Genomic DNA, 26,176 nt, shown 5'->3' with positions numbered 1-26,176 from the left:
GCCCATTGATAAAGCGAGATAAATATTAGGAATAATTACAAATACGTCCCCTGATATGCCTCATGATGTACAAGAAAGGGTCCCGGGGCCTTTACTTCAAGGAGCCAATTCCTGAAAAAGCCACAGCGGCGCGATGAATTGGCTGTTGAGCTACGTTAGAAAAAAAATGACATACCTGCTTTCTGCTCGAGGCTGTCATCATGTGCGAGGCTAATGTTTTTATTTCGCAGTGGTACATGCGGCATGTATATTTTTTCACAAATGTTTATTAAGCCTCTCTAGTTTTATTTCTGGCTGCCGCCGGCAAGAAAGCGTCAACAAGAGCCTAACGCTGTTCTAAGGGTTTTCTATTTAGTGCCTTCGAAGCTTGCTAGGTGAGAAAAAGACTGGTTACACTCACGTGTACAAATAAATCGGGATAGCTAGTAATAACCCGTGAACTGTATATAATAATTCTCACAGCTTACAAGCGCTCTGCAAAAAGCATTCATACCTGGTCAGAAAGTAAGCGATGTCACAGCGATTGAAGACGCTTTCATTAGCGAGTTTCTCCATGCTTGCAAGCGCCTCCAACGCATCCACCTCGTCAGCTTCAACGCCGATAACAGCTTCAGTCTGGTGTGATAGGTGTTATTTTAGACAAGATTAGAGCTTAAAACATGGTAAATATAGTGCGCATAGATCAGATTGCTGGGAATTTATAATTAATTTCAAATGGCTGGATGTTACGAAATTGAGAAATGCTTGAATACCTACACCGATACTTACACCGATAATTTATGGAAAGTGACATGCATCTCATACATTTCTAGTTTACACCGTTCACTCCACAGCCATGCAGTTCTAGTCTTATAAACATTAAAACCAGTTTTTATCGCCTGATTTGGTTTTTACATCAGGCGATAATATCTTCTACGCCGGCTGTGAACGAGTGGCCAGCGTAAAAGGCCAAATTAAAAGAACAAAATACACGAGATTTAGTTCAAGTGCAAAATAACATGCACGCAATGTCGTATTTATGGTTGCTGTTCTTTCATGTCGAGAAATTTTATTCGAACGCGTAAAAATTTGCGCAAGACGGAAGCAAGTCTACAGTGAACAATTGTTTTCTCATCGTTTTCAGCGAATGAGATTGGAATTTCTTTTATCTCCTTAACATATAAAGCCAGATATAATCGCAGTGGTGGCAAATACATTGCAGCTAACGGTTAACAGACAGCTTTATGTGCGAGGCCGAAGCAATAAGATATATTCCCGCATACAGGTTAATGCTGGATATGTTCCATTCATATTTGAATGTTCAAAATTAACACTTACCATATTTGTGAAAATGTGGTTGAGCTGGAAACTAAGTTTTGGTTGTGTCATATCCATAAATCTGAGAGCGACCTTGATGAAAGAGAAACGGAACCTTTGCATTCTCTCCGCTTGTGACCAGTCATGCAGAGAGAATTAGGATGTTTCCCTATAACGGTAATTTTAACACCTTAAAGGTTTTGGCTGTAAAGACTTTCACAGGTACGATGATGCTGACTGCGCAATAATTGGAGCCGTAAAGGAAACATCGTGTGTGTGAAATAAAGCATAATTAACCCTATTGCTAAAGATTACTATTACTTACTTGGTAAAAGATGAATTTTGTCGTGTATGAGTCAATAATAACCGCAAACGTGAAGGGATTCGACATCAACGCGAATACACTTATAGATTTTCCCTATTCTGCGATGTGGCCTGAACAACCATCTCCAAAACTTCGGATTTAAGAACTTCATAGCCGGCCTTACCGCAGCGGGTAACTAATGAAGTAGGGCTGAAACCGTTTACTATGCTATAATGCAGACGGTGTGTATTCTGGTGTTGTAGAAATTGATTCGCTTCTGCGAAAATACCAGTAATTGTTAGGAAAAAATTATGGGGTTTGACGTAAAGAAGACAGGCTATTGAAGCAGCGTTTAAATGCACATTGTTTGCATTTCATTTTAACAATAACGTTGTCAGCTGAGAAGTTCGCGATATAATGCTGTCTCTAGAAAAAAAAAATGCAGTTGCTTAACTCAGCTAAACCAGGATACAGAAAACGAAAGCACTAGTAGTCGTGGATGACACCTAATCGTTTCTTTGTTGTTGTACTTGTCGCACCTTCGTCGCCGCCTTGCTTCGTCGCTTTGCCAGCCTCTTTTCTCCCTGTTAGGCAATTTCCATCACTCCTTTCAGTAAATGATAAAAACTTGCCCCTTTGGTAGTAAGAATGCTGAATGTGAGCGAAAAAAGGTTTATGTAGCTCAAAAAATGCAAGCCCGAAGAAAGTGGCATAAAATACTAGAGCTACACCGCTACCTAATGCAAGGTTGTTTACCGGTGACTTCCCACCCCTTGAGTAGACAAGATAAAGATTCTAGGCACGTGGCGACAGGAAAATTGTCATAACGGAGAAGGTATAGGGAAACTTGAGCGCTAGGCTCAATAAACAATACCTCTAATTAGACGCACCGCTCCTAAGGTTTCTAAGGCTGGTACAAGCCTAGTACAGAAAGGACGCCAAAGCTGCCCCGTATTGACACCTAGCTAACTGCGAGAACGCTGATTGAAGGCATCATCGGAAATAGCATAGAAACACCTCTTGGCCTTTCTATAATCATGTCTACGGACCGGTGAATAACGCTTTGAAAGCACGGTATGCTGGCAGAAGTGGTCAAGGCTAACCAAGTCTCCCACTATGAACGACCTGGAGTGGACGGAGTATGATTCTGAGATCCATTGTTAATTTAAACAGCGCGAACAGAAAGACACAGGACAATATGCAAGGAAGCCACAGTACAAGCGCTGACTCAGAACTCAGCCTAAGCCTTTACTCCAAGGCCCAGATAATAACAAATATGAAGAAAACGAAGCAATCACGTGAAACAGACTCTGGGTTCACCTGCTACACAAAAAATCACTCAAAAAAGAAGAGCAAGAGAAGTCTTGCTGACACAGTTATGGTCCCTAGAAATAAAATAGGCTACAGCTATTTCGTCAACTTTTCTTTGCGGCGATACAAAATCCTAACCTGGTTAAACATGGGAGTACACTTCTTCTCCTTCTTCATTGTTTCACATGAATGACAATTTGAGACCAGAAATGTGTTGTCCTTGCCACTTTCCAAGCTGTTCCGGTGTTCCAGTAATCTCCTGTTAGTACAGCGTCCTGTTTGTCTATATGGATGTTTACCAACTCGCCCAACAAAGTATCTTGATAATTCTGAGGCTAGGTACGATATATGAATGTCACTAGCATCACAAGACGGATGTCCAGACTGAAGTCAGGAAGCAACTAAAAATCCCCCCCCCCCCCCCCCCACTCCTATAACATAAAATGCGAACCCATAGAACTGCAAGAAAAGAAGAAAGGAAATGGCGAAAACTCGCAGACGCTATATTAGGGAAGACAGGACGTAGTCTATGTCGACGACACCGAGTAGGGGGTCAAGCATGTTATGATTGCGGTGTTAAGAGGTGATCAAGAAAACCTAAGAACAAATGGCTCGGTTAGGACGAACGTAGCTTACACGTTTGAAAAGGCGGCCATTGCCCACTATACAGCAGACACAATTGCTATTACAGTCAGAAATGATTGCAAAATTTCATAAGGCGATCTTCTCAAAGGAACGGTCTCTCTAAATCATATGGAAATATTTCGGGACAACAGAATAATAGACCTAATATTCGATGAGCCAATTCTCAGCTCAGCGATAATGAAGGGCCTCATGAGCTCGACTCTGGTCTTACCTTCCGGGTAGGCTCTTATTCTCAGTACACACAGCTTGGACAGGCACGTAAGCTATGCAGATATTGATGGGCATTATCGTCTAAGCAGAGCAGCGTTCCCACCGGCAGATAGAAAGCTAAGAGCCAGGAAAGCATCTGGAGTCCCTTAAAAACACTTTTCCGAATCAGACCTACCTTAAAAAGTGGTATCTAACAATTTTCAGACAGATGCAAGCAATCGCGAGATAAGGAGGATCTGGTACATACGAAGCTGGACGCGTGATTCCGTTCTCTCAGTGGTAGGGGCCTCTGAGCAGCGCCCGGCGACAGAGAGCGGAAATATTGTAAAAATGAACAAGAGGGCATTTAAAGACTGCCGTACTCGTTGCTTCATTGGTGCAAATTTGTTTCTTTATTTCCTGTTAAGGATTAAACAAATAAAAGAACGCTTCAGGGGCGCAATGGATTGACGCTACATAGCTGACCACTGAACGAATGAAACATCTGTTCGAATCCTCTAAGTGCAACTTTTTTCTGATTTATTTTTATTGCAACAATAATAAAGCTACAAAGACCTCGCCTGGGGCGTGTTCCCGTTTAGGTTGCATCATGGAATGTTTTTAATTCTTAATAGCCACAAAACCAGCCGTGAACACAGACACAACGCCACTGCATGACAACGGTAACACCATTTAATTATTTTCACCGTGATCATTTCCTGCCTTTAGTGAGTGTATGTGATCTTTAGGTTGTGTTCCGAGACGCCTCTCGGTAACAATCGCTGTTTAACCCACTGTGAAGCAACCAGTGAGGAGAAAGAAGTTGCGGGACCCTACCGTTGAGGAGACGGAATTACGCGACATGGGCGTGCCCGAAATCTAAGTTATAGCTAAGAGACAAAAACGAGAATTTGAGCAGACTACTGCTAAGCTCGCATACTGAAATTCAGCTAGGTTTATCACATCGAACGGCGGAAGAACACACGGGGACTGAAGAAAGGGTGGCACCATACGAGTCGTCCTTTGTTCAGTCCCTGCATTTTCTCGAGCTGTTCGATGCGCTGAATGGTTACAAACTGGCCCAAATTGCCCTACATAAGCTAGGTTTATTCAGGCTGGCTGAACACGCCACCCGTGTCCAAGGACTCCAGGTTGCTACCTAGTCAGTAGGCTGAAGCCTATGCTGTGTCTGTTGGATAATAGTTTTACCACCCCCACCGGCGGACTGCTTACGTTTCACTTTCAGTACAGCCTCAATGTCAAACCTTACAGCTAATTCTGAGTAACATTACCCTACTAAAAAAATGCGATTTTATAGGTCCTAAATGAGATAATATGGGAGTGTTTAGAAGGCGATATTGAATATAAAAGACAAAAAAAAGAGCATCTCGGACTAATAGGTGGACGCATATAGTTCCTGTATTCTTAAGAGGCTCGTGTAACTCCTGTATATACATACGTGATATAATTTAGGAGATATCGGAGCTGTGCATAGGTGCTGTATTGTCCCGTGGCCAGATACATAGGTCCTCTGCATTATTGTATAGGGGTTTTATGTGGTGTAATCAGGATTGTTTGATGGATGGTTGCAAAGACCAATTTCAATACACGCATGTGGTGTCCCAGCTCAATTGCACAAAGAATTGAAAAAACAACGAAGCATTTTGAGAGATTAATGAAGTAAAACCTATTCAAAACAGTTTTCAATATCAAACTCTAACGACTCCCTTGCGTGAATACATTAATTAGAAACAACAATCACTGTAGCTCGTCTAATCTTACGTTGCACGTTCATATCTAAAGCTGATGAGGAGCCTCCACTGCGAAAGTGCAAGAAATAAATCAGTCTTTCTCCAGGAACATGAAAAGTATGCTCGAGCACAACAGAAAGAAGTCGTCTCCCGCCGAACATACATCGATAGTTGCATAACAGCAGCGATGCTTATTTGAGTGTGTGCGCATAAAAAGGTGTAGTAAGAAGTTAAATACCGCCGCCGGTGATCTGCTGGGAGCAACTGAAAGTAAACGATGTATTATGACAGGCAGTACTGCACCAGATAACCCTGTATGTAGGAAGAAAAACATGTGCTCTAAGATGACGACAAAACAGCCACCAAATGGTAAATTAGGGCATTCTTAGATGTACCTCAAAGCTCTGATGCGTTATAATGATGGAGTAAACTGGCTATTTTATGTGGTGAGCAAAAAAGGTAAAAAGACTGCATGTTAATAGGGCATTCGGTGAAAGACGACCAGGCTTAAGAAGATGGTACAAAGCGTGAAACCTGCCGTACCACGAGCTGCACGCGTATCCATGCTGAACATGTCGCCGTAGTATTATGAGTAGCTTTCTCTACTCCAGGTTGAGCTTGCGAAGGCCATTTTAATGTTCTCAGAATAACAGCTTGTGGGGCTACTTGGCGCATGAAACCCGATACTGCGTGGCAAAGAGGACAACACCAAGAGAGAAAACACAATACAGGCGCACACTAGTAACTGCAGTGCAATCAAAAGAACGAAGGAGGAAGTTGTGCTTGTGTGTGAAAGAGGAAGTGTGGGTTCCTTTGATTGTATTGCAGTTCGCAGTGTGCGCCTGTGTTGTGCTTTCTCTCTTCGTGTTGTCCTCGTTGCGCCACTATTCCGGGATTGATTGATTGAAAGCATGCTTATTCTACAATAAAAGGCACTGGAGGCGCTGCGGTGCCAAGGAGGAGGGAGTTGTAGAGGGGAAAGGGTAAGGCTGCCTCCGTTTTATTGACGGACGTCCTAGGGGCAGCTAAGCGGGTACTGCATGGATCTCGGCGGAGTGCAGCCGATCGCCAACCAGCGGTGCCTCCGAGTCTTGGATAAACAGGAGTGACCGCCAAAGGTCGATGGCACGGATTTTGAGGCAATGGATTAGGGCAGGCCCGGGTCCAGAGAGAATTGCATGGTCCCCGTTTAATGGTGTCCAGGGAACGAAACAAAAGTCGTATGAAGAGCGGAATTTGCTTAACAGGTAGTTGATATCCGCACTGGAGTTGCACATGGGGAGGAACCAGATACAGAGGCCCATGTGTCATCCCCCGAAAAATGGTTCAGCAGGGAAAGCTTGAAAATTCAGTGGCTGTTTGTATCCTCCACAGAAGGACCGATTCTCGCCTCCTAAATACCTTCGAGGCAGTGCAGGTATAGGTTACCTACTGCTGTGAGGTAGGTGGAACGATATACTTTGGTCGAAAATCTGTCCGCGATTGAATATGCTACCACAAGGTGTTGTAGCGAAGGAAGGAGAAACAACCCTAAGCTCTGGCCATTACGACAGAGAGATAAGCGAGTGCTAGTCTATGAGCCTTCTCATTTCCAGGGATACCGCAATGCAAAGGAAATCAATTGATGCTAACATGCTGACCACGATCGTGGAAAACGTCGGCATTATGCTGATCATCTGCAGTACAGGGTACGCATAAAAAACAATGGCTCGTGCCGATAGGCAGTTTGAGACTATACACATAATGGAGAATGGGGTACATTCTAGACGAAGATGCGGGAGTTGATTAAAATAGTCCAATCTGGCCATTGTTTTTTCTCGGGTACTGGATGGAATTTTTGTAGATGTATATTAGTATCGGCCCTGATTTCCGGCTGTCTCATAATCAGTGGCTTTACAAGTGTGACTATTGTAGTCCGCAGAAAGTGCATCGTCCGTGTACACTACACGTTCAGTTTCAGGCGGTGCGCTCGTAGCCTAGCATGTCTCTAACGCCGAATTCGCTGAGGAGCATTTATATGAAGCGTGAATGGCTTCCCTTATATGAGTAGCATGCTTCCTTATGGCGGGGTCTTCCTGGCCAAAATGGGCAGTGCGTGAACATCGTGCCCAAGGAGCAAGAGTGTGTACTGCCGGGCATTTGTGCCGCGGAGTATCGCCTCCTATGTGCGGGTACGCATGTATATGAGCTCTGACTGGCCGTTGAGCTTGCTGCAGCTCTCGAGCGCATTGAGGCATGTGTACTTCGCAATTCCATACAAAGTCATCATCCGACCTTAAACCACGGTGGATCTGCAATCTGTGGCTCCACGCTCCTACGATCTCGAATTAGGGATCCAAGCAGCCCTCAACACCCCTCTACAAGAAAAGCCAACGCTGCGCGTTGTTAGCCAGCAGAACATTATAATGGTGTGTACTCACTGTGAGGAAGACGCGTTCCGCCTCACCAAGCTTAATTGTCTGCACCTCGACGGCAAGAGTATAACGGTCACCGCCTATGTTGCCTTGCCAGAGGATGTCTGCAGGGGTGTCATACATAATATCAAGCCTGAAGTGAGTGATGACTCTATCTTCCAAGACGTGTCCTCACCCAGCCATACCATCCTGGGAGCGCGTCGACTGGGCAAGACTACGTCGGCAGTCATCGCCTTCGCCGGGAAGAAGGTTCCCTTCACGGTCAACTACGGGTGGTCAGAGCACCGCTGCTACATCTACCGCAAAACAAGGGCGGCTTGTATCAACTGTGGAAAGCCAGGTCACCGAGCAGATGTCTGCCCGAAACCCAAGGGGGCTGCTTGCCAAACCTGTGGAACGCCGAGTCCAGATGAGACGCACGAGTGCACACCCGTTTGCGCGCTGTGCAAGGGCCCGCACAAGATTTATGCAAGAGACTGCAAGGAGAAATTCCAGAGACCGCTGAACAAGAACGCTAGTGCCGCGTCATCAAACGCGGCATCAACAACGAAACTTGAAGATGAAGAAGATAGGAGCAGGCCATGGCAGAAGAAGCAGCCTGCAGAAGCAATAAAGTATTTAGGGGTCACGTATGATGATAATCTTTCATGGCAGCCCCACATTAATCATATTCCTACGAAAGGGGCTCGGGCCGTGGGCATGTTGCGCCGAATTGGTTGTCCCAGGTCTGGATTGCGGAGATATGTCCTTTTAATTATTTATGTTATGTATGTGCGTCCAATTTCAGAGTTCGGTTCAATCCTGTTTTCTGGATCAGCAGCTTATAAAATTCGACCGCTTGTTCTCTTGGGGCGAGAAGCGCTTCGATTATGTCTTGGACTTTTAAAATTTGTTGCCAAAAATTTGCTCTACCTTGAAGCCCGGATTCCACCCTTGATATAAAGATTACAAATTGTAACCGTTCAGACGTACTTAAGGATATATGAATCAGAGTTTCACCGATCTATGTCTATTTTTTGCTGTCAACCGACCTCCTTTTTCGGTGTCCATTGGCCTAAATTTCACACCCCGCAGGTTGTTATGGTCAAAAATTTGCTGGACCCTTTAAATGTTTCCCTTCCTAGTATTCTACCCATACAAACCATCGGTTCATCCATTGAAATTGTCTTTGACGACATATTCTCGAATAATGCTAAAAACATATCATCCGTTATTCTAAACGGATTATTAGAAGATCATTTAAAAAGCTATTTTGCTGGTTTAGTTTTAGCTACTGACGCATCTCAAAGTAATGAAAAGGCGGGTGTGGGTATATATTGTCCACATTTAGACTGGTCTTTTTCTGTCCGGCTTCCGGACTTTACCCCAATTTTTGAAGCGGAGTTTCTGGCGGTGGTACTCGCTTTACGGAAATTAGACTCCTCTTTTTCTAAAGTGGCTCTAATTCCCGACTCTCTATCCTTGTGTTCATCTCTCTCTTTGTCGGTGGATTCTGCAATAGTAAAAACTTTTGTCTCCCTGATCCCTAGACATTTGAAAATTGTACATATGGTATGGGTACCAGGCCACATCAATGTGACTTTAAATGAATATGCTGACAATTTGGCAAAAGAGTCCCTTAATGGCCCCGTATTATCTATCCTTCCGGCGACCGCGTACATCACCGCAGCGAGGTTTCGAAGAAACGTCCTATTAAATATGAAAAATGGACATCTTTTAAGATCTGATGACTACCTGCATCTAAATTATTCTTGGAATAGAAAATTATGTCATTCACGGCAACTTGAGATTTCACTAACAAGGCTGCGATGCCGTATCCCACCTTTAAATTTCTATCTTTACAGGTCTGGTTTGGCACTATCTCCCGTCTGCGCATTTTGCGGTGAACAAGAAACATTAGATCACTTTTTATTGTTTTGCCGCCGCTTTACTACGCTGAGAAAACAGTTGATGGAAAGGCCATTGCAACAGCTTGGCCGTAGTTTAAGCAGCCCGACATTGTTATCATTTGGCGCCACCATCCTTGGGCACAGTCGCAGGTCTGTGTTTACCGCCATGCAAAATTTTTTACTGGACTCAAATCGTTTGCCTTGCTAAATATTTAAACATCACTTGTTCTACAATTGTAATGCCAATCTCCCGTGAGTGTTACCACTTTTCATTTTATATTTCACTTATTTCCCGTTTTGTTTCCTTTGCTCTACCCCTCAAATCATTTTTTATGCAAGTATATAAAAAAAAATCTTTGTTACCCAATTCTTGGCCGATCCCCCTCTGTGGTTATGTGCCATAAGTTATTTGGACAACAACAACAACAACAACAACAGCCTGCACAGCGACACAGATGAGCGTCGTCATCAGTCTCCCGCTCTCGTTCCGCCTCCCGCGGCCGTTACAGCTCAAGACGCCGGGCAACAGGCTCCACCCAGAACGCCAGTCACGTGGAGGCGGGTAAAGAACAAGGGAAGGAGAACCTCCTCAAGACCACCGGGGCGCCGAAGAAGACGTCCTCGGGTCAGCTTTCAGATTCGAAGGTGAGCTTTGCAGAGTGGCCTCCCCTCCCCTCGTCCTCCCCTCAGAATAACACGGAGTTGGAAGCACTCAAAAAAGAGATAGAAAGTCTGAAAAAACAAGTCAGTGCTTTAACAATCCAAAGCCAAGAGCTTAAGCGAGCTACTACTAACGCAATAACCCCGGTAACTCAGCCGACTCCTCAAAATCAAAAACAGCAGGTAGTACCTAGCTCCCAGCCCGCCTTAGGCGAGGTCTATCAACAAATTATCCAAGAACTGAGGTCCTTCAAGGAGGAGTTTCAAGCTTTTCCAATTTACGTGAACGCCCAATTCCAAGAAATTCGAGAGCAGATTGCAAACAACCGACGATACACGGAGACGGCAATTTCTGCACTTCGGAAGGAACATGCGTATAAAAGACATAAGTCGAAATTCGCTCGCACAATGCAAGTGGACGAGCCATCCGATACGGATTCAACATGCCAGCCAAACCTAGAGTAAAGATATGGCAGTGGAACTGCCGGGGATACAGGAGAAAGCAGGCTGCTCTAAATCTACTTATATCTCAGGAGTCTGACCCAGCGGCAGCTATCCTAATTCAAGAACCCCACCTAATACCTATTAAACCCCAAAACTATGTCACTTACCAGCACGACCAGTTAACTGCCACGTTAGTGCACAAATTATACACTGCCATATTGCACGACCATTTCGAGCCGGATATTGCGCACTGCTATATAACTATTCTTCCTCTCCAGAGAGGAGCGGCAAGCACGCACGTATTGAATGTATACAGCCCTCCTAAAGACAGGCACGCAAAATTGGGTTCCCTCATAAAGTAATTTCTGACCTTAGTGGGCCATTCCCCCTGCGTGATTGGGGGCGACTTCAACGCACCACACCCTTCATGGGGCTACCCGGCAGCGACACCAAAAGGCTGAAAACTGGAAGTAGTGACGCAAGAAGGGTTATCGACCCTCACCGATCCCACTTACCCTACGAGGCTGGGAAACAGTGTCAGTAGAGATACGTGTCCTGACCTGACGTTCACCAAGAACATACAAAGACCATTTGGAAGAATACCGAACAGCACCTGGGAAGCGATCACTTCATACTCTCTCTGGAGATAAGCACAAATGCGTGCAAGCGCAAAATAGGTATCGCAAGAGTTACGAACTCGGACAGGTGGAGAAAGGCCCAGACATCTCCTGCAAACCCTATTACCAACCTAGAGGAATGGGTTCAAGATGAGGTGCACACTTTGAAAGCGTTTACAAAAGAGGTCTGCACGACAGAGGACTGCCCAGCGGTCGATCCGCACCTTCTACATTTATGGGAAGCGAGGCACTCATTGATAAAGAGATGGCGCAGACAGCGGCTTAACTGCAAACTCAAGAAAAAAATAGAGGAGATAAACAAACAGGCAGAATCCTATGCCATATCCTTAGCCAGGCAGAACTGGAATTCGCTCTGTGATGGTATTCAGGGGAAGCTAGGGGTGTCAAAGACTTGGAAGCTCCTACGTGTCCTAATCGACCCCAGCAGCAGCAAGTCGGCTACTAAAGACAGGCTCACGAAGATCGTACACGCCACCCCGGGTACGGACACAGAGTTGATGGAAAAGCTCAAGACCAGGTATCTGTGCACGGACCAACTCGTGGAACAGCCGGAGTATTCTGGGCTGCCGAATCCCGAGCTGGACATCCCACTCACGAAAGAAGAAATCAAAGCAGAAATCGCGGCCATGAGAAAAAATGCAGCTCCAGGTCCAGATCAGATAACAGCGAAGCTCTTATTTAACCTCAGCGATGACACCATCACCTCGCTGGTGGAATGCTTCAACGAGCAGCATTGGGCTACAGGAACGTTACCAATATCCTGGAAGACAGCCGAGGTTCGGTTCATTCCGAAGCCGAACAAACCCCTTAAACTGGATAATCTAAGACTGATATCGCTGACCTCGTGTTTGGGGAAACTCATAGAGAGGGTCATCAACACGAGACTGAGTAGATACTTAGAAGATAACAACCTCCTACCTAACACTCAATTCGGCTTTCGCCCACACCTATCAACACAGGACGCCCTGTTGTACTTGTACAAAGACCTCCTTGAGACACCTCCCAAGGCACAGACAAGGGCCATCCTGGCACTTGATTTGAAAGGAGCGTTCGATAACGTTCTACATAAAAATATCCTGCAAAGCCTCGCCGATACCAACTGTGGCGCAAGAACCTACAACTATATCAAAAACTTCTTATCAGCCAGGCAAGCCACTATAAACTTTGGTGGAATAAAATCAGATCTCATCACTCTAGGCCCGAGGGGAACTCCGCAAGGGGCGGTACTGTCACCCCTCTTGTTCAACTTAGCTATGAAAGATCTACCAGGCCTTCTTTCCGAAATTCCCGGCATCAAACACACATTGTATGCGGATGATATCACTGTCTGGTGCAACTCGGGGAGTGACGCCGAGATCGAGGAGCGTCTTCAAGCAGCAGCGGACACGGTGGCCCGGTACGCCAGGGAGAGAGGCCTCCAGTGTATGCCGGAAAAGTCCGAGTTGCTAATTCTGAAGAACCCGAGGACACCCCTAGCACAGAACATCTCGGTGTATATAGAGAGCCACCCAGTACAGAAACCCACGGAGATCAAGATCCTAGGGCAGTATATCCCGCAGGGGCGACAGAACGCCACCACAATGAAGAAGCTTACAACATCCACCGAGCAAATCCTCCGGATGATACATCGTATCCGAAATAAACACCATAGCATGAAGGAAAGGGACACCATCCGCTTAGTGCAAGCTTTCGTGATCTCGCGGATAATGTACGGGACGGCATTCCTTAACCTCTCCAGGTCGGAAATTGAAAAGCGGGAAACACTCATCAGGAAAGCCTACAAGACGGCCCTGGGGCTACCGAACTCCACGCCAACGGCCAAGCTCATATCTCTAGGAGTACATAATACCCTCGAAGAAATGTGGGAAGCACAATGGCTCTCACAACTCAATAGGCTCGCACTTACAACACCCGGCAGAGAACTGCTCGAGAAGATCCATGTTAATCAGCCCTATACAATTGACCAAAGGGAAGAGGTCCCACGCGATGTGAGAAGACGCATCAACGTGTACCCCATTCCGCGGAATATGCATCCCGGATATAACATCGAGAGGAGGATAGCAAGTGGGGAAGCCCTGCAGAAGAAATGGGACAAGCAGATTAACACCCTTTACGTGGACGCAGCAGGACCACAGAATGGAGTCATGACTATTGTAGTCTCAACGCCTGCGGGGTCCATGGTGAACTGCGCCTTGGTGAAAACATCTAACCCCACTCACGCAGAGGAGGCAGCTGTTGCATTAGCTGTAGCATCTAACCCCAACGCCGTTGTGTTCACTGATTCCCAGAACGCCTGTCGTAACTTCAATTACGGATTAATTCATAAGTCAGGGTTGTCATTGCTAACTAAGCACCCACCCAACCAAGCATCAATCATCTGGTTTCCCGGTCACCTGGAACTACCAGGAGGAAACGAAGCCGCTCACAGGCATGCCCGAGCTCTTCTATACCGGGCGTCTCCCCCTGATGACCATGAAGGGTGCCGTGACCTGATAGGTCTAGCAGTGTATGCTGACAATCTCGCACCATACAGAACAGCCAGAAAGGAGTACCCAACACCACACAAATCCCTCAATAAGTTAGAAGAGAACATCCTTAGGAGACTACAAACCAACACATAGCCAACACCAGCTAAATTACAAATGTGGTACCCTACACTATACTCTCCGCAGTGCCCACACTGTGGAGAGGTAGCTAACCTCTACCATATGGTGTGGGCATGCCAATTTAATCCCTTAGTTGACCCCATTCCCAACCCCTCGGAGAAGCAGTGGGAGGCTATTCTGCTCAGCGATGATCCTGACCGTCAGCACTGGCTGGTGGGGAGGGCCAGCGCAGCAGCAGCAGCCAATGGACTACCGGACTAGGCGGCCCACCTACATATTCTGAGAATACTGAATAAATAAAGATGTTTTCGATCAAAATCAATCGCAAGTCCCGTGGCGATGAGTTCGGCTTCGTTAAGTAAGGGATTGAGCGCGAGCAACTGAGTAAGGTTTACAGGATGATACGGCAGCCCGTACAGGAAGCGCACTACATCATCATCATCATAACCAGTGGAATTATACCCAATGCAGGACAAAGGCCGCTTCCATATTCTCCCATTTAACTCGGTCCGATGTTAGTTGCATACACTTGAGTCCTGTTAACTACTGAACCTCATTTGCCCACCTACCTTTCTGCCACTCTCTGCTACATTTTCCTTTCCTGGAATCCAGTTATCTTAAACGACCATCGGGTATTTTTTCTTCGCCCTACATGTCCTGCTCATGCCCAGTTCTTGATTTCCACTAGAATTTCATTAGCTTGAGTTATTTCTCTGACACACTCTGTACGCTTCCTATCTATTAACGTTACCCCAACCATTTTCTGTTCAATAGACCTCTGTGTCGTCCTCAACTTAATAGAACCCTTTTCTTTAGCCTCCAGGTTTAAGCGCCATAGGGCCGTGCAGGTAAGACGTAACTGTTGTATACTTTCCTGTTGAGCGATACTAGTAAGCTGCTAGTCATAACCTACGAGTACTTGTCTAATGCACTCCAACCTAATGTTATTCTCCTTATTTTTCTTTCATAGTCCGAATCTGCGGTGGCTACCTGCCATAAGTACACATATTCGCCCTCTACTTCCAGTGCTTCGCTACCTAACGTAAACTGCTATTCCATCCCGAGACTGTTAAACATTACCTTAGTCGTCTGGATATTCCTCTTCAAGCCTAGCTATCTGCTTTTCCTGTGTATGACGTTATTATGTTTTTTGCAGTTGATACTCTGAGTCACTAATCAAGGCAATGTCATTAGCGAACAGCTGATAACTGAGGTATTCTTCATCAACCCTAATTCCTAACTACTCCCATTTTAAGTCTCTGACCAATTCCGCTAAGCAAGCTGTGAATAGTGCTGGGGAGATTGTGTCTCCTTGTCAAACACCTCTGTTTACAAGAATCTTGCTATTTCCTATATGCAGAACTATGGTTGCTGTGCAGCCACTAATTACAACTTTCAGTACGTTCACATTCAGCTCGTCTACACCATGATGTCGCAACGACGGCGCGACGCCGACGTTCCTACTGAGTCAAATGCTTTTTTGCAATCAGTAAATGCTATGTATAAGAGCACGTTATATTCCGAGCATTTTTATATCATCTGGTTGACGGTATGGATATGATCGATAGCAGAGTGCCTTTCCGAAAACCTGCCTGATTGTTTGCTTGATTGAAGTCTAAGGTTGTCTTGGTTCCATTAGCGGTTGCCGCAGTGAATAGCTTTTACGTAACAGATGGTAAGCTGATTGAAACACAATTTTTTAAGTGCCTAGCGTCCCCTTTTTTGTAATTTAAAATATATTTGCGTTCTTCCATGGCTCCGGTACCATCGATGACACCAGGCTTTGCGTATACAGGGTGGCCAGTTTTCCAAGCACGATATCCCTCCATCCTTCCACAAATCCGCAGCTACCTGATTCTCTACAGCTAGCTGCTTTCCCCCGTTTCATAGTTTCTTAAGTTTTGTTAACATCGTACTTCGTCACTAGCGGAACATCAGACTACTTTTTCCTACTGACAATTTCATTATTATCCTGATTAAATTGGCTAATGTATGGATGAGTATAGAACTCCTCAGCTCCTTTGACTATCTTATACATATCCGTGAGGACGTTCCCCGCCTCGTCCCTTAGCGCATACATTTCATTTTGCATATTCCAGATGCATATTCGAAGAGCGGCCAGCGCACGGACAAGTACAATTTTAAAGAAAGAAATGGAGTACGGAACTCTCGAGAAAGCCGATAGAAGAATTCGAGTGGGTGGCTAACTCGCAAAGGAATGCGCTGACTATGAGGTGAGAAGGTTAAGGTAAGGTCGAAAAGTACACCGATGTCCTTATTTCCTCAGCCCTGGAGAACACCGTAAAATTCACAGAATAACGGTAATGAACGTTGCGTTGTACGAGTAAATGAGAAAACCTTAGTTTTGGAAGAATTGAGAGTAAGCCCACTCCTCGTGAACCAATTAGAGAAAGCAGATATGTCCTATTGCGAAGACAAGCAATCTTGAAAAGAATGAATGGCGTTAAATATTTTTATTATGCCTGCATAAGGGAGACAAGCAGATTTCTTGACGACGGACGAAACGTCATTAATGAAAACAGGAAAGAAAAACGAGTCTAATGCTGGTCCTTGAGGAACACAACTGGTTGCAGGACAAACGAAAGTCTGTTCATTGACACTGACAAAGCAGGAGCGATCAAGGAGATAGCTACGTTGGAGGGCTACGATTGAGACTTCGACGCAAGAGATTAGAAGCTTTTCAGGAAGTAATGAGTGAGTAAAATCATAGAAAGCTTTGCTCAAATCACAGTACACAGCACCAACATGACCTGTCTGAAGGACTGCTGCAGAGGCATATGTCATAAGCGTGACTAGGTTGGTTGAAGGAGAGCGATCCGATATAAAAGATATGTTGATAGGGTATGATGACTTGTTTCAGACAAAAGGAAAGTACGCTGTGCAAAGCAATTCAAAAAGCTTGAAGATAGCACACAGAAGAGAAATGGGACGATAATTTCAAGCATTATAATTATTTCCTGACATGAAGACAGGAAACATGCGTGCCATTTACACAGAAACAGTTATTATATATAGCGGGTAACATGGGTAAAAAGATACTATATCGAAGGCTTTAATCATGGCTGCTGGAATGCCATCAGGTCCAGGAGATAAAAATGGTCTCACACGCTTAAGAGTCATAGTTCTCAACTTTCCGTTAAGAAGAATGGAATTAGGGGGTGCATCAGCTGGGAGGGCTACGGAATCGCAATAAAGGGATGTATACACGGAGGAAAAGTGTTGGGCACAGCAGTCGGCAACATCCCAAAATTTCCGACCAAATTTTCAAATTTTTCTGTTATTACGCGAATTCAATTTATCGAAACGCTTGCGAACGTATCGCCAGAATAATCAATGCAATCAATCAATGTTAATTGTAATGTGCGCAGCAACAACCATATTGGCATGGTACTGCAGCACAGGTGAGAATTAGAAATGCACACGCAAGTTTAACAGACGGGAACAGAAGACAAAGAAGAAAAAAATGACACGGTAAATGGAATTTAGACAAAATTAGTCTCGTACAGAATAAAAACAACCAGGGAGATGGCTTGAAAAACGTAACGCAACAGATCCAAAACAGGGAACAAAATAGTCAAATACGATACATACAATAACTGAAAACCATAAAACGTATCAGGTACGAATACACAGTGTTGAAGTGAAAATATCAATGAAATAGGTTTAAAAGAATCGTGAGAACGCATACAAAATTAAGCAGGACGAAAACACGAGTAAATACAAAATGACTTGAAAGAGGAAGTAGTATGTCATAAAAAGGACAGTTTATAATAGGAGGCTACCAACTTCCAATGAAAAGGAAGAAAGCGAGTTTCCGAAGACATCAACATGTGGACAAGGACTATTAAAAGCCTCTGTATTCTGTCCATAGGGAGTAAGAACGCAGAAGCGGATAAACTTGAATGGTCTGAATTCCCTCCTGGTCTTTAGCGGAACGCGCAGCACAATGCACTTATTGAGCTGAGGACGCATAATGTGGCCATAGAGGAGTTTTTACAGGAAAATGATATTTTCCCTGACATGATGGCAGTTAAGGGAATGAGGATGCGGTGAGGAACTCTGTGTGGAGCGAGCATTCATGTGGATGCGTAGAAACGTTTGCTGTACACTGCAATATTAATATAATAATAACAAAAAAATGATGGAGGAGGCTGTGTTAAAAGTGAAACATGTGCTTTTAAAAACGAGTTACTAGCTTGATTATTGCTGCCGCCAGCAGCCCATTGTGGATTGATTGCTGTGAAAGATGAACTAACAAAGGAAAAAGTTAAGCGTGCCTTCTGGTAACATCATAGGTATCGATATCTAAAGTTCTGTTTTATTACCCTGCATAATAGGACGTCGTAAAGGGTTGGTATTTCTCCAGGAATCCAACTTGCTACATGCAAACATTTCAATACTTTTAAAACAAATTTACATTATTTTTGCACATTGTAATGATCATATGTACAACATATTGTCAATAAATCTGCAGTAAATTTGAGTACATTAGGAAAATATATGCTGAGAAGATGTGGCGTTTTTGCAAGCAAGAAAGTAGAGAACTGTCTAGATACCTTATCGCCAATTGAGAAACGCGATGGCGTCTATGGGAAAATAAAAAGTTAAGCAGCGTGAAAAATCTTTCAAGCTTTGTTCATTACGTAATTAAATGTATTTCTTGTGTTTAGGGAAGGGAGCTATAATTAAAAGACGTCACCGACGGTCTATTAAGAGACGACGTGGTGGGGAGAAAGCGGAGATTAAGGGCACGTAAGCAGGTTGATCTCGGTTACGTTCGTTTTGACCTAAACGTAGAGGAAATACAGAATAGCAAATAAAGGTGATAAAGCTCTCTAGGATATTCGGTAATGGCGGCTGTTGAAGCACTGGGCTTTACTAAGCAACCTTTAGTGCAAGAGTATATAACAATATCTGGTACTGGAATCGCGGAAGAATCATAAGAAAGGGGGCCCAAATTAATTGAAAATATGTATACGAATCCAGCTTTCTTTATGTGGTGAGCACAACGTATTCACTAAGCTAATCGCTAGTAAAATCAGGGCAACCTTAGACTGCAATCGACCAAAGAATCAGACCCGTTTTCGAAAAGGATACTCTACTATCGATCGTATTCATACTATCGATAAGCTAATAAAACATACTAGGAATAGAATGAACTCTATGCGTAGCATTCATTGATTATGAAAGTCAAGGTGGCATTGCGAAATCAGGGTGCAGATGAGCCATATGTGAAAGTACTGGAAGATATCTAGGTGGCTGCGCAGCAACCGTAGTTCTGCGTAATGAAAGTAACAAAGTCACCTTAAGGAAATACATTAAGCCAGGAGACAGCATTTTCATTATGATATTCACAGCTTGCTTAGAGCAAGTATTCAGGGACTTAAAATGGGAATAATTAGGGAGAATGTTTGACGAAGTATATCTCCGTAATCTGTGACTCGCTGATAAAATTGCTTTGCTAAGTAACATAGGGGATGAATTGCAAAGCATAACTGATGGCGTAAAGAAAAAGCAGAAAAGTGGGCCTAAAAGTATTATGCAGAAGTATAAGCTCAGAAGACATTGTTCAACAGCATAGGGACGGAACACCAGAGGAGAATATGTAACGAAACACTGGCAGTGGTAGGCGAATATGTAAGCTTAGGACCGGTAGTACCGCAGATCCGGACCATGAAAGGGAGCTAACTAGAAGAATAAGTTTAGGATGGATCGCATATGGAAAGCATTAGAATAATTTAACTACCCGCTTACCGGTATGTCGGATATGCCCGAACTACATGCTATAGTAACACAGTGACTAAAGCTCCGCCCCCCTACCCTTAGCTGCATAGCCAGAAAACGTTGTCCTAGTGTGTATAACGAAAGACCTATTCTCAAAGGAAGCCTCACAATACAGCAGGTATCGTGTATAGTGCCAGACGACGTTGCAGCAGTGTGATGAGTCATGGGCTGCATCACACATTTTGAAACAGCGAAACGGACACAATTATTATTTGGCTATTATTTGTCTTTATTTATTTATTATTTGTCTGTTAGTGAAACTAATGAGCACTTACTAATCCCTCAGTGAAGCAATCACTATTAACCACCCCAATCGGTAAACCAACACTACGGATATTACATAAAGCGTCCATCATTTTTTGACTCGTCATTGAAACCAATGCGCAATCAACATTAGAACTCGATGCGCCATTTATGTTAGCAGCGACGTATCAGGTCCGTATTCCGCTAAGGTGCGTGCATCGAGGCAGCCTAGATTTTCCCGGGCTCGGCACGGTGTTCATTTGTCCTTGGAATTCCATCTCAAAACGGGGTAGGGCGACGGCTTCGCGGCGCAATGTAGGCTTTACGCTTCGCATAATATTCTGCAGTTTCCAAAACCCGTTGCTGTCTCGGCTACCGGATGGCGTTTAAAGTTAAAGCATATCTGTTACATTACTTGGTAGCAGTGAATATTGCTTCCGACACATTATTCGTATTGTACACGAAGCCCCCTAGCCTGCGAAATATAGCTTCTGGCAGTATGAATTGCCCGCGATTTATTATGTTTATAAAATTGTAGGAAGTATTCATAGAGTACAGCTTACAGCAACAAACATTCTAATCCCATATTTTATAGGTATACCTGTCCAGGCCGGAGCATGTAGCGAGTTTGGCTGCCAGTGGCCTCAAGTGTTCACTTGCCTTTTTTTTTCTTAGAGTTTTCGCCGCCGTTCATGTAAGAATGTGAGACCACAACGTGCCATAATGCTACAAAATCGAAACAGCGATTGCATCGATATTGTCACAATCACCTCATTTAGCGGAAAGAGTACGAAAGCAAAAAAGAAAATAAATAGCACCGGTTCTCCCCACAACCAGTTTTTGAAAGTTTAAACAGCTGTGCGCAGGGACTACCAGGGATAATATCTTTGGTTACAGTGAGCAGGATGTTGTCAACCCCCCTCCCCCCCCCCCCCTAAATTTCATCTAAGCATGATTAAGAGTTACTGATCTGCCACATATAGGTACCTACTGTAACGAAGGCACGGACGTTGAAAAAGACTGAATTGCTTTGATGCCTCTGTACCCCGCATGTCTATTACAGGGAGTAAGCAGGAAGTATCGGATTAAGCAGAAAACCGTGAAAACCTTAGAAGCGCTTTTAAAAAAAAATGCGAGTCAGGATTGCGTGAGTCAATCATGCTTTCACTAAAATACTGAGTGTTTTTTGTATCTGACTTAAACATCATAGACTTGAATAGATAACAAGGCATGTATCGGCGACCACGACGAATTGACAATACGTCCCTTGTCATCTTTTGTGGCGAGTAAGTTTAAAGGCTTATTTAACCGCCGGCCTGTGGCGACGTTAGGCAGCAGAAACAGCGTATTTAAGGTCATCGATTATTTATATCTGAAAATATCGCCGGCGCGTGCTGCTCACAGAAATCACATGGGCCAAGTTGCAAAAAGAAGTGCATTATCTCTCCCTAGGTATGCGGAGCTTTCTTGTCAACTTATCTTTGTACTTTTGCAATCTGCCGCAAATACAAAACTTCTTGCGCCTCCGGGGCACTTGTTGCGTATGGTCTAAAAACGACTGGCAAAGTTTCTTGTTTGTTGAGGAAGCTCATGAAAGAACCAAAATCTTAAAGCCGTACGAATAAAAAACAAAATATGCATACCGCATTTAACATCGTAGCAAGGTAGATGGCAAGGTCATTGATTGTCTCAAATGCACAAGTGTATTCAATACTCGTCAGAATACATGTTTCAACAGTAAAATTCGAAGGTTGCTCCTTATCTGGAAAGTAAAAGAAACTGTGAACGGTCAGATATTAACTAAAGCGGTCTTGAAACGATATTTAGAAATATATAAATATGAACATTTAGTAACTAACTAAAAAGGAGCTGTCTTCTTTAAAGTTAATATATTTTTTGTTTACTTGCGTACAATAACGATTGGCAGACCTCTGCATCTCTCATTCTCATGACATAAATTATTCGAACACATACATGCACTATACCATCACTTCCAGAATTCAATCACTTCCAATTATAAAGCGAGGAAAGTAGCTGAATGAGGTTAAATGCACTTGGGCTGAGGAGATCACTGCAGCAGCGCTTTAAATATGTAAAACCCACTGCACACTTAAGCTGAACATTCCTGTTGCAAATCGCGATAAAATTTAGCCGGTGCAGCAGGTCGCCTAAAGAAGTAAATACTTAATTATTTTGTTACAGGAGATGGTGTGCATCATATTTTAAGTGACTCTAGGTAATTAAAGACCGGTTCGCATGAATAAAACATTTTAATTATGAGCTTTTCATGCCATAGGTTGCTTTTGTGATAAAAAAAATCAGCACAAAATAGATTAAGCTAAGCCTTAACATTCGTATAAATATTTCTTTTTTGCATCATCCTGATATATAAGACTTTGGTTGAAGAGTTTGTGCATCAACATTAAAAACCAGGTGAAGGCAGTAAAGTAACAGAAAATAAAATTAAAGGCATTCGGTGCCACCGTAGGATGAAAATCGTGCTTGTCGCATCTGCCCGCCTGAAACCTACATTGATTCATTGAAACACGTTTATTGACAGCCCAAAGTCATGCACTTTTGCTTCTGTTGTCTGTGCGGGCATCTGGCCGATGTCCTCGCGAATATGGCGAGTTTCAGAAGCAAACAAGAAAGCAGGGGAGATCTCCGGGGAATAAATTGAAACACACATAAAATACGAGGATGGCAGAACATTGCTTTTCGTAGAAGTAAGAGTTTTCGGCCCACATTTGCTCGCACACCATCAACCGGACGACATACCTCCGTAAGAATTTCCTTTTTTCACAAACGCAGCATGCAAATAGGGTTTGCAAGTTCTAAGGCGACCTGGTGTAAGGCTTGTTTGCCACACTGTATCGACCACATGCACACATTTGGTCGATGCCACTCATGACCACATCTTTCTATTTTGAACTTTCTCAAATATGCATGTATACCAACTTGCCCAACTTTGCGCTCTAACTTCTATAGCGGGACATCAAGACTTTGTTGCTTCTTTGGGCTTCATCAGCAAGCGTGGCGAATTCTTCGTAGTTGGAGGTGGGTGTACCATCCCGAAGAAGCATCGCATCTAACTTGGTAGTCACTTCAAATTCATGAAGAGGTGGAAAGGCCTGTAGAATGTAGTTACTTGCACTGCGGTGTTATACGGAAACGTAACGTAGGGCAGAATAGCATGCCAGTTTATGTGGTCGACTTCTACATACATGGATATCATATCGGTCAGGGTTCTGTTCAGGCGTTGCATCGGTCCGTTCGTCTGGAGGTGATGGGTGGTAATTCTTTGGTGGGCTGTGCAACTGAGCCGTAATACTCCCAGCACTAGCTGTGAATTAAATGTGGTTCCGCGATCTTCGATAACAACAGCTGTAGCGCCATGGCCAATCACAATGTTTTCAAAAAAAGAAACTGCGTGATTTCAGCAGAGGTTCCACGCTACAGGGTTTTTGTTTCGCTATAAGGTGATAAATAACAGTGGCAACAACAACCCATCTGTGGCCATGAGATAGTGTAGGAAACGACCTCAATACGTCGACACGAATTTGGTGAAACGGAGATTTCGTCGAAGGAATAGGTTGGGGCAAACCAGCAGGCCTCAGACTCTCTGATGCTGAAGTCACGAAAAGATTTCACATACTGTCTAACTGTGGCTGAAAGCTTGACCCAGTACTACTTCTTACGTACACGTTCCAATGTGCGACTCAAGCAAAGCTGTTCAGACGATGGTGTATCGTGACCGACGCGCAGAAATTTGGCGCGAAGAGCAACAGGCATTATTAATACCTTTTAGTCGTTCCTGTAGCTGAGAGGCTTCAAACGTGAGTTTGTTCAAGACGTCATTGCCTAACGAAAATAAGGTCAGCGCACGCGAGGAACGGCGAGGTGGTAGTGGCGCACGACCTTCAGGTAAACAATGAATGGACAAAGCTCAGGGTCTTCCCGCTGCGTTTGAGCAAATGTTGACATTGTGACTGCTCGCTCCGAGGAAGGCGTCGTCATCCAGATCGGCGTCAGCCATGTCGAGTGTTGGTGGTGCGAGCGAGATACAGTTTGCGTTGGTGTGCGTTGCGCCAAATTTGTATATCACAGTAATGTCCATCTCTTTTAGCCGCAAACTGCACTGGATACGGCGTCTGAAGGGTGCTTGAGGTTCGCCAACCAGCACAGGGAATTATGGTCTCTGAAAACTGTTAGTGGTCGTTCGTAAAGGTACGGTATGAATTTAGCGAGTGCCCACATCACCGCGAGATATTTTGTTTTTCTTTGTCGAATAGTTCTTATTGGAACAAGAGGTTGTACGGCTGGCTCAGGCGATGACGCCCTCATTGCCGTCCTGCCACTCTACCAGTACAGCGTCATGTCCAACACTGCTCTCGGCTGTGTGGACTTCCGTGGCTGTGTCTCGTTGAAGTGACCTAATATCGAGATCAACTGACGACGTCTTTGAAGGTCCGTGAATGCAATCTGTTCTTGGCCCCAGACTAAAGGAACAGCATAATTGTGCAGGCGAGGTAAGAGCTGGGAGTTAAGAAAAATCACGCGACAAAACGCTGGAATTAGCTCAAACGCCTAAAAATTTGCGCCCAAAGCGCTTATCGGTTAGTGCCGGAAATATAGCCACCACGGACATCTCAGGCTCACGGCGGATGCCATCGGAGAATTTTGAGCTCGGCGAACGACATCGTCATCTGAGCAAACGAGGCAAGTTTGCCACTTGAGGCAGGAGAGTGCAGTATACATCGTTATTTGGAATGTGGCCGGTGCTGAACAGAGGCCGAATGACATCACCTTAAATTCATATATGCCAAAATAGCTCTCTTGGCCTGTTGGCTCATATTTAGCACATAAAAATACCAGCGCGAAACACGGGGACAAAGGAAGGCAAAACGAGAGGACGGGCACTGTTTGATGAAAATAGCTGTTTGGGACAGTTGGTTCATGCTTAGCACATAAAAAGCTACAGTGCCAGTCTTGTCATTTTGTGTTTCATAAAAGCTATCTGGTGTTATATAACCTGTTTATTTCGATATCGCTTTTGTTGAGCTCAATTTGCCAATAACCGCTTCTCAAATCCATGGAAATCCATGAGCATGGCGAAGCATACCCAAATAATCATAAATACAAGGAAGGGGGTAAACGTCTTTGTTCGTCACTGTTTAGGTTTTTCTAGTTGACAGCGAAATGTAAAGTGCCATCTTTTTTCCACACCAACCCAACGGTAGGTGCGCAAGGAATTGTTGAGAGCTCTCTATATCATGGTCAAGCATCTGCTGCCATGATGGCTAATCCAGTCTCGTTTCGTTAAAGACAATTGGTAAGGCCGGTGCCTCACCGGTCGTTCGGTGTCTTTGAAGCAAAACAGTCCGCGAACAAGTCCGGAAGGTTCGACTTCTTTGATGTCACACCTAGGCGTTAAACTTGAGATTGGCACTGAGAGGAGATGGCTGATGTTGAACGTAGGCGAAAACTTCACAGTTCAAATTTCATAGAGAAATTTCACTCTGTCTAGGCAGTGGATGATGCCCTTCCTTGCACAAAGTTTTACAACACCTCTGTTACACAGATGTACCTCCTAAAGAGCAATGACTTTAATACAGCAGAAAGTCGAGCTAGTTGCTAGTTCGTACGCAGCAGAGTAGTTGGCGACAAATAGGACACACACACACACACACACACACACACACACACACACACACACACACACACACACACACACACACACACACACACACACACACACACACACACACACACACACACACACACACACACACACACACACACACACACACACACACACACACACACACACACACACACACACACACACACACACACACACACACACACACACACACACACACACACACGCACACACACGCACACACACGCGCGCGGAAACAAGGATAATGCTTCACTGACAGCTGATTAATTGCTCACCCAACATCCTCTTCCTTCACCAT

General features: G+C 44.4%; 1 protein-coding gene across 1 annotated transcript in view; it reads right to left on the bottom strand.

Moving 5' to 3' along the window:
- LOC146175040 (A disintegrin and metalloproteinase with thrombospondin motifs like) overlaps positions 1 to 26,176 on the bottom strand; it is a 95,168-nt gene that overhangs the window by 44,620 nt on the left and 24,372 nt on the right. Inside the window, exons 5-7 of the mRNA XM_084584385.1 lie at positions 21,839 to 21,957; positions 1,318 to 1,389; positions 494 to 615 (exon numbers count right to left, since the gene is read on the bottom strand). Of these exons, the coding sequence (XP_084440511.1) occupies positions 494 to 615; positions 1,318 to 1,389; positions 21,839 to 21,850 (206 nt within the window). The 5' untranslated portion in view covers positions 21,851 to 21,957. The remainder of the gene's footprint in view (positions 1 to 493; positions 616 to 1,317; positions 1,390 to 21,838; positions 21,958 to 26,176) is intronic.

Source organism: Amblyomma maculatum, chromosome 11, assembly GCF_055883805.1.
Source record: "Amblyomma maculatum isolate TAMU_Amacu chromosome 11, ASM5588380v1, whole genome shotgun sequence".
Lineage (NCBI taxonomy): Eukaryota > Metazoa > Arthropoda > Arachnida > Ixodida > Ixodidae > Amblyomma > Amblyomma maculatum.
This window is presented reverse-complemented; position numbering and strand designations above follow the sequence as displayed.